We start from the raw sequence: 9,069 nt of genomic DNA, 5'->3' as shown, positions 1-9,069 counted from the left end.
AAAAGAAGTTAGACCCATAGAAAGAGTAAAAGCCCTCGTGGCCCTCCTCTATAAAATACAGTGTGTGCAATTAGGGTTTTATTAGGGTCAGAGTACACTCTTCACTCGCGTAGCAGCGGCATCAACTAGTCTCAGGTTCTCTCTTTCTCACCCTTTCAACCATCAATTCCGTTGTTCTTCTCTCTATTTAGCTTCATTTTGTTTCAAACTTCATAAATCTACGATACTTTGTTCGATTTCTCATACTTTAAACGATAATTATAATCACTGCAGCTAGAACAATGATTCATTTTGGAAGCATTGTGTCAAATACAACATATACGTTTTGTTCTCATTTTAGGGTTTACTCGCTGATTTTCTAATTGATGTATTGTTTGTGATTTGTTATTGTAGGAGGAGAAAAATGTCTCACAGGAAGTTCGAGCACCCAAGGCACGGATCATTGGGATTTCTCCCAAGGAAGCGTGCTGCTCGTCACAGAGGAAAAGGTATATTTTTTCAATTGTTTATTCTATTCAATCGATAAGAATACTGCTTTGAGAATTGTTTTGCTTTGTTGATCTAAGAATATTATTTCCCATGTTAAATCCTGATTATGATTATTATTAATAACCTAAACCCTTAAATGATGTTGTTGACTCCTGTATTATTCAGCGTCATACGGTCATTTTAGCGGGGTTTCATTTTGTCTTCAATTAATCGTCTTACAAATTTGTATACATGTTGTTCTAAAATTAGCGTTTAGGGATATGAATATGTAGATTTTAATTTTTATTGTTGAATTGGCTTTTCATCAGTTTTAACTTGTTTATTTGTTTAATTTTGACTCATGCAGTGAAGGCATTCCCTAAGGATGACCCAACAAAGGCACCCAAGCTTACTGCCTTCTTGGGTTACAAGGCTGGTATGACACACATTGTCAGAGAAGTCGAGAAACCAGGATCCAGTGAGTAGCATTATTGTTCAACTTTGTTTTATATTTGATAATAATAAGATTTGATAAATGATTTTATAATATGAAGTCAACGTTGCAGTCAATTAATTATTGATCTTCAATTGCATGACTGTAACCTGTGGGTTTTCCCAAATTGTTGTCACGGTAAAATTTCCCCAAAAATTGTGCAATCGTTTGTAGGATTCAATTATTTGATAGTAATTATACCTCTTGATATCAGTCTCATATGTTATTTTTAAGATTGTCATGTATTAAAAATTGCATTATTCCAGTCCTGCTTTTATTCATTTATATGTTGTCACTGTAGATAAATTTTTTATTGTAATTGATTGTATTAAGAAGCATGCAAAACTACGTTTTGTAATTACTAATGCTGATGGAGCTTTTCATTTGCTTAATCAATGAATATTAAATATATATCTATATATATATATATATTGCTTTCTTGCTGTGGTGCATATTATTATGTATTCATAATATTTTGAAATAAATGTTGAAAGATTAATTTTATTACCTCAGAGCTTCACAAGAAGGAGACCTGTGAGCCAGTTACGATCATTGAGACCCCTCCAATGATTGTTGTTGGTGTTGTTGGTTATGTGAAAACTCCCCGCGGTCTTCGAACTTTGAATACTGTTTGGACTCAGCATTTGAGTGAAGAAATCAAGCGTAGGTTCTACAAGAATTGGTGCAAGTCCAAGAAGAAGGCTTTCACTAAGTATTCAAAGCAGTATGAAACTGATGAAGGAAAGAAGAACATTCAGACCCAGCTTGAGAAACTGAAGAAGTATGCAACTGTTATCCGTGTTCTGGCTCACACTCAGGTACCAGCCATATGTGGTGATCCATTCCTTACTCTTCTGCAATTCAATATATGTTTTTTTTTAATGTGAACAGTATATCTTATAAATTACTGTCCCTTTTTTTTATTATTGCTTCTGTTTGCCTGTGTGATGAGAATGATGAAATTCCTGTGCAAACGCAGCTCTAATTAGATGCTATGAGCGGCACATCCACACGAGATTTCTGACTCTTTGTTGGTTTTATTTTCAATTTTCGTAGTAGGTTTTAAAAAGGTTTTGTGGTATCATGTTAACTTGTTTTAGTTGTAATTTATATTCAGTTTTTACTTGACTTCTAATTCATAATCAGTAGTATTAAATGTGATTCAGTTTTGTAACATAAGTATCTCTCTACTTTCATCGTACAGATCAAGAAGATGAAGGGATTGAAGCAGAAGAAAGCCCACATTATGGAGATTCAGGTTAATGGTGGTACTATTGCTCAGAAGGTGGACTTTGCTTACAGCTTTTTTGAGAAACAGGTTCCTATTGATGCTGTTTTCCAGAAGGATGAAATGATTGACATCATTGGAGTCACCAAAGGTAAGGGTTATGAAGGTGTTGTGACTCGTTGGGGTGTTACACGTCTTCCCCGTAAGACTCACAGGGGTTTGAGGAAGGTGGCATGTATTGGTGCATGGCATCCTGCTAGGGTTTCTTTCACTGTTGCCAGAGCTGGTCAGAATGGATACCATCACCGTACTGAGCTGAACAAGAAAATTTACAAGCTTGGCAAGTCTGGAGAAGAGACCCATGATGCCCAAACTGATTATGATAGGTGAGTAAACACTGATTATTTGTTGCATGCAGTGAATTACAGATAAGGAAGAAATGATTTGGTTGGTTAATTACATTAAGTTAAAAGTCAAACTAATCCAACTATTTTGTTATCAGGACTGAGAAAGACATCACCCCAATGGGTGGATTCCCCCACTATGGTGTTGTGAAGGAGGATTATCTGATGATCAAGGGAGGTGTTGTTGGTCCCAAGAAAAGGGTTATTACTTTGCGTCAGTCTCTACTCAAGCAGACTTCTCGCAATGCTTTGGAGGATATCAAACTTAAGTTTATCGATACCTCTTCAAAGTTTGGGCATGGTCGCTTCCAGACAACACAAGAGAAACAGAAGTTCTATGGACGCCTCAAAGCTTAGTTATGGCTGCTGCTTTGAAATGTTGGAACTCGTTATTTATGTTATTTTTGTTGCCATCCTTTTAAACTCTGTAGTGGTGTCTTCCATTAGCTATTTTGGTAATCCGTGCATACTCATGGGTTATTTTTGCAGTACTTTTTTTCATTTTGGATTGAGTTGCACCTATAATACTTCCAATTTTGATATATGATTCCCTTTCCGTAAATTATTTGATTATATTTAATTATATTTTTGTGCAGGGGTTTTATTTGTTATAAGATAAAATTTACATTCGAAAGATTCTGACATTTATTATTAACAAGCGTAGGAAAACTTCTTACAGGTTTAAAATGCTTTTTATAGATTTTGGTAACCTTTTCAAACAAATCACTTTTTCACAGCTCATATTGGGCAATTCTTATTTACTCCGGAATAATATGTTACTATTGGGTGGTTACCTGTTGCATGTTCAGTTTTGCAATATACTGATTGCCTAAGTGGTATTTGGAAGTCACAATCTAGTGAGTGCTTTCGATCAAGCCATTGGAACTTGGAAGCAACATTCTTGGAAACTCTAATTTTGGCGAGGGAATAACAAAATAGAAACACTCATCCGAACATGCAATTTTTGTTTGGTTCTTTAGTAACACTAATCCAAAAATTCTACTTGTAAGAATTGGTTATGTTTTAAAGTGAGTTGAACAAAAATTGTTTTAATTTTTTTGACATGGTAAAAAATTTATCTCACCAATTTTTATTTTCTTTAGTCATATTATTTGCGGTTGGTTGCGTAGTTTTATTTAATTATGTGTTTTTCTAACTTGAAGGTTCGACAATCTTTTACATATAAAAACCATCAGCAACATCGATTTGAGATGGAAGTAAAAGCTAAACAGAGTTGTTTCAGTAATAGAACGAGGTTCCTAAATACGAGACAATCAATTATAGTCTTTAGATGCAAGTCCTTTCCTTCTTAACTTTGAGATGGATTTTTAAAATCTAAAAAAGTTATAACGGAAAAGGCCAGTTACTTGGATTTCAATAATGTGATCGTTTTCTGTTGAAAAAAAAGAGAATGTGACCGTTCTTCAAGATTTTGGAGGAGATTTTAGCCAGAAGGAAGAAATCAATGGGAGATGGAAACATTAAATTCTCTAAAAGTTTGTACGGAATTTATGATGAAAAAAGGGAGGACTTGAGAGGGAATCCGAGGAATAGAAATATATAATTTTTTCTCATTATTTATTTAGTTTTTTGAACTTTTTTCTCATTTTTTATGAATGGTGCTTGGAATGAGATCAAAATAGTTATTACTAATATATTTTTAATTTTGAAAGTATTTTTTTAAATGAATTTAAAATCGTCCAAACTATCAAAAGGCTCTCCGGATGCATTTTTTTTTTTTTATTTCTCAACAATGGATTCACAATACCACAGTGGAGTTTTTTTGGGGATAGACGGTGGCCGCAAAACCAAATACATCAGCTACTATAACTATAAATTTAACTAAAATTTTCTATATAAATTTCGAAGATGTGAGTTGTGAGTTTTATCAATAAATATAAAAGTTAAATCAAATAATTATATGATTCAAAAAATTAACCACAATTTTTTAAATGAGTTTGATATTTTTTATGGGTTTGAGTTTGAACTAAATTAATAAATTTAATCTTTATTGATTTGAGATATAGTTTACCGTTATTTTAAAATAGATCGTCTAATATCCAAATCAAATATTTATCTTTATCAATGTTGGTATCTTAAATAATGTGTTTTCTTTAAGTGTATTTTAATAATTATATATATATTTTGTCCTTGTAGTTAAGAAATTTGTATTAATAATATAAAAATTTAAATTTAATTTATATACAATATAAATATATTTTATACTGTCAATTAATCATAATCGATACATTAATAAAATAATTTGTCTTTTATCATAATTACTTTTAAAGTCATACTTATGGATATTTGCGATGTGTTGATAATGTAAAATCTTTTATACCGGCAAAACATAACAATTAAACTCTAAAAAATTTAGTAGTTAAAAAAAATAGATTTGTATAAACTAATTTTTAATTATTAAAAATGTCAACAAAATTTGATCTACTACATCTCTTTAATAATATATTTTTGATCCTTAATATATTTTTATAAATTTAAAATTATATAAATAATATATCAAATAATTTAAAATTGATATACACTTTTATAAATATGATCTATCCAATATTAGAATTCAATCTAAATGTTAAATTTTATAATAAAATAAATAATTATTAGATATATCATGGCATAAAGTTTGACACAAAGGTCTCAATGGATCCCATATATATACATAAAAAATTAAATTACATTTTTCATTGTTTGTGTAAAAAATGAATTTATGTTGGACCAATATAACATAGTAAACAAATAATATTCATAAAAAATACATAGTAAACAGTATAAATTATATGTTTAATAAAAAATATATAAATATATAAATTATATATTAGTTTTGTTTTTTTAAGAGAATTCTGACTTGTTTGATGTTAAAAAAGTTAAAATTGATATTTTTTAAATAGTCAATATATTTAAATAGTTGTTAATTTAATAGAAATAAATTGAACATACGATATTTTTACCATTTCAATTCTCCTAAAATTAATATTTTTTAATTGAATTGTATTATTTAAATATATATTTATCGACACCGTATACAATATTTGTAAAATGAGTATGTACAATTTAAAGAAAAAGAAAAAATAATAAAAAAAAATAAAAATCACATTAACATACATGCCTTCCATTGCTCACATTTGGAAAAGGTGAAGCCATTTATTTTCAAATTAAAATCTAACACACTTCATGAAATCTCTGCATCGCCTAATTCACCCTTGAAGATAACAAATAATGCAAAATCTAATAGATATATGGTATCTTCTAAGAGATTCATCACACAAATGATCGTTTATGTCAAAACAAACAATTTCAATCTAATAAGAAGTCGTTCTGTGACTTACGAGTTCAATCTTACTTAGAGTTAATTTCAATAATATGATTGATTAATTGATCATGTGCATAAAAGACAACTGAGTTCAACAGTAGTTAATCGATTTAAACAACTATTTTCAATCACAATATTACAAATAAAATTATTAAAAGTCAAACCTAAAAACTTTATCACAAGGTTAACATCATTATTTATTACTTTTTTGGATCATTTATGAGCTCGAACTTTTTAGTATCTGCAAATATACAATTATAAATCCTTTCATATTTTTCGCATTCAACCGCAATCTTTAAATAAATTTTATTCTTAATAACTCTATTCTAGATATCTACTTTGATCAAATGGTTATAAATATAATTTGTTGGTGGCATGTTTGTCAATGAATATATAAAAAAAAAATGGATAAGTATTAGTGGATTATTATTAGTATATGATGGTGAAATGATGGTACCAAAAGTAGGGACAAACCTTCAAACTTTTGAGCCTTAAATTCAAAGGTTATCTATCTGTCTATTTCACTCATATCTCATTAACAAACCTAACTAGGGTTAACAGATTCACGCATCGTGTGTGCCACATTTCTCTCTAATTACTCTCTCTCTTTAAATAAATTTTATTCTTAATAACTCTATTCTAGATATCTACTTTGATCAAATGGTTATAAATATAATTTGTTGGTGGCATGTTTGTCAATGAATATATAAAAAAAAAATGGATAAGTATTAGTGGATTATTATTAGTATATGATGGTGAAATGATGGTACCAAAAGTAGGGACAAACCTTCAAACTTTTGAGCCTTAAATTCAAAGGTTATCTATCTGTCTATTTCACTCATATCTCATTAACAAACCTAACTAGGGTTAACAGATTCACGCATCGTGTGTGCCACATTTCTCTCTAATTACTCTCTCTCTCTCTCTCTCTGAGATTCTTTCTCACTCTCTCTCTCTCTCTCTCTCTCTCTCTCTCACACACACACACACACACACAATTTACAGCGATTTTGGAGCTCTGAGCTGAAATTTCGACATGCCCTATTTTTATTTTTTAACTGCTCATTGATTTGCATAGATTAGGTTTTCCATTGGGTGTGTGAGTATCATTTGAGTTTGATTGAGTCTGAGATAAAAATTTCATTTTACTTTAATTACTATACTTCGTATGTGAAGAAGCCTCAATATTTATCTATTGGCATTGTAATTTTATTTGCATCGTGATTTAGTCCAATTTGGTTTTGAAAGAAAATCAGAAATAGTGATCCTTTTTTTTTATTTAGGTTTTGGGTTTTTATTTTATTCAGTTTTAGAGTGAGATTTTCAAGCATGCCAAATGGCTGTTTTTTTAACTTCAGTTCAGTTGCATACTTTTAGATTGGTTTAGATTTGAGAATTACGGGGTTTGATGATAATGATATCAATAAATTGAACAATTAAGAAGAAAGAGTTGAAGTGATTTAGTATTATTATTGTTATTGTTACTTATTAGTTTACTTTAAACTACTGTTAATCTTTTATCTGATGTTTACAGGTTAATTTATCATGACTGAACCTTCCAAGGTCATTCACGTTCGAAATGTCGGGCACGAAATATCTGAAGTACTCCCTTGGCTCTCTCTTGTTTGCCTTTTTTCTCCATTGTTTGATGTCTGTGTTGTTTGTACATATTTGTTTTGGTGACATGATATTTTTATGGCTTTTAGTTTATGTCTAGATGCATGGTCCTTTCGCTGAATGGACCAAGCCGGTTTATCTCATTGCATGTGCTTATTTTATTTGAACATTTCTCGTAGACCATGATTGCCATTTATTTTACTCCTTTGCAGATTTCTGTCCACATGACTGGATAAGACTGAAGTTAAAATTAGTATTTAAATTCATAAGTTTAGACTTTAGATTTTAGCGTGTTGCCTTAGCGATTAGCAGAGCATGAACCATGTTTCATTTACAATTATCGTCTGTTTTAAATTTTACATTGTTACACTAAAATGCTTTTTTAGCTCCTTGTTGCAGAAATTCCTGAAAGATTTATAACTTTTGCCTCTTTGATTGCAGAAGGATTTATTTCTGCTATTTCAACGTTTTGGAGCCATAACAAAGCTTGTGATGTTGCGTGCAAAAAATCAGGTTTTTTCTTACTCACCGTTAAATTAAACTATTTGTTTTCCCTAGATTTAAAGGTGCTTGCTTCATTTCATCATTTTTCTGTTGTACAATATTACAATTGGTGTGCCGTATTTGCAGGCACTTATCCAAATGCAAGATGTTCCTTCTGCAATTAGTGCTTTACAGTTTTATGCAAACACTCAGCCTAGCATAAGGTACAGTTAGCTTGTTTTACATTTTTTCCATGACTATTTATTGTTTTGATATCTTGATCTTTGTCCATGACTAGTAAAGTTTCCTGAACAAGCTAATCATCTTTTTTATTTTATTTTAGGGGGAGGAATGTTTATGTCCAGTTTTCCTCTCATCAAGAGCTAACAACAGTAGATCAAAGTCAAGGACGGGGAGATGAGGTTGGATTTTTTTTGTTTATATTTTGGAACCGAAAGTGCATGCTTCATCTTGTCGATTGCTTACAAAAGCAGAGAGAATTGATGAACCATTTTTTCGGCATTTGTACTTATTAACTTTTTACGTGATAGACCCCCCTACATCTCTGTATTGCTATCTAAGGCGGTTACATTTCAGTGGGTTCAGTGTGTAAAATTGATATTCTATAGTTATCCTTTTCTCTCTACCATGTACTTCTCTATTTATTCTCCTTTCTCTCTATCTCTTCTCTTTGTCAATGCTGTCCTGCTGTTTGGAACCCTCTGGATGCACAGCCAAACCGGATTCTCTTAGTTACAATTCATCATGTGCTCTATCCCATAACGGTGGATGTACTATATCAAGTTTTTTCTCCCCATGGATCTGTGGAGAAGATTGTGACATTTCAGAAGTCAGCTGGTCAGATTCTCTCAGATTTCTCCCTCTCTCTTCTTTCTTTCCCTTTTAAGTTTTGCTGAATTTTAACTGAGTGAATTGAGGTTATATTTTGTCGTGCAATTGTTTTGTTTGATACACGCACACATATATTTATATTTGACATTGATTATTTGTGTAAAATCTCATAAAATTTAAACAACATTTGGTTTTAATC

At 30.9% G+C, this 9,069-nt stretch overlaps 2 protein-coding genes across 3 annotated transcripts in view; both read left to right on the top strand.

Moving 5' to 3' along the window:
* Positions 1-3,155, top strand: LOC101490160 (large ribosomal subunit protein uL3z). The gene is made up of 6 exons (XM_004496398.4): positions 1-135; positions 394-488; positions 836-946; positions 1,475-1,779; positions 2,166-2,575; positions 2,692-3,155. The coding sequence occupies exons 2-6, from the start codon at positions 404-406 to the stop codon at positions 2,948-2,950; spliced, it is 1,170 nt and encodes a 389-aa protein (XP_004496455.1). The 5' UTR covers positions 1-135; positions 394-403; the 3' UTR covers positions 2,951-3,155.
* Positions 3,156-6,721: 3,566 nt separating this feature from the next.
* LOC101489407 (polypyrimidine tract-binding protein homolog 3) overlaps positions 6,722-9,069 on the top strand; it is a 6,678-nt gene continuing 4,330 nt past the window's right edge. Inside the window, exons 1-6 of one of the 2 annotated variants that reach the window (XM_073367561.1) lie at positions 6,722-6,863; positions 7,452-7,520; positions 7,977-8,048; positions 8,166-8,242; positions 8,362-8,440; positions 8,753-8,876. In XM_073367561.1, the coding sequence (XP_073223662.1) occupies positions 7,464-7,520; positions 7,977-8,048; positions 8,166-8,242; positions 8,362-8,440; positions 8,753-8,876 (409 nt within the window). In that variant the 5' untranslated portion in view covers positions 6,722-6,863; positions 7,452-7,463. Of the gene's footprint in view, positions 6,864-6,909; positions 7,018-7,451; positions 7,521-7,976; positions 8,049-8,165; positions 8,243-8,361; positions 8,441-8,752; positions 8,877-9,069 lie in introns of those variants that run through there. The other variant, XM_073367562.1, reaches the window with a different exon arrangement.

Source organism: Cicer arietinum, chromosome 4, assembly GCF_000331145.2.
Source record: "Cicer arietinum cultivar CDC Frontier isolate Library 1 chromosome 4, Cicar.CDCFrontier_v2.0, whole genome shotgun sequence".
Lineage (NCBI taxonomy): Eukaryota > Viridiplantae > Streptophyta > Magnoliopsida > Fabales > Fabaceae > Cicer > Cicer arietinum.
Note: the sequence above shows the minus strand (reverse complement) of the source record. Positions and strands in the feature narration are given on the sequence as shown.

Bases quoted from the DNA above. Each gene is read 5' to 3' on its own strand.
- LOC101490160 (XM_004496398.4), top strand. From the start codon at position 404: ATGTCTCACAGGAAGTTCGAGCACCCAAGGCACGGATCATTGGGATTT. The intron at 947-1,474 runs GTGAGTAGCATT...TTATTACCTCAG, and splicing joins AGTCGAGAAACCAGGATCCA to AGCTTCACAAGAAGGAGACC. The intron at 1,780-2,165 runs GTACCAGCCATA...TTCATCGTACAG, and splicing joins GTGTTCTGGCTCACACTCAG to ATCAAGAAGATGAAGGGATT.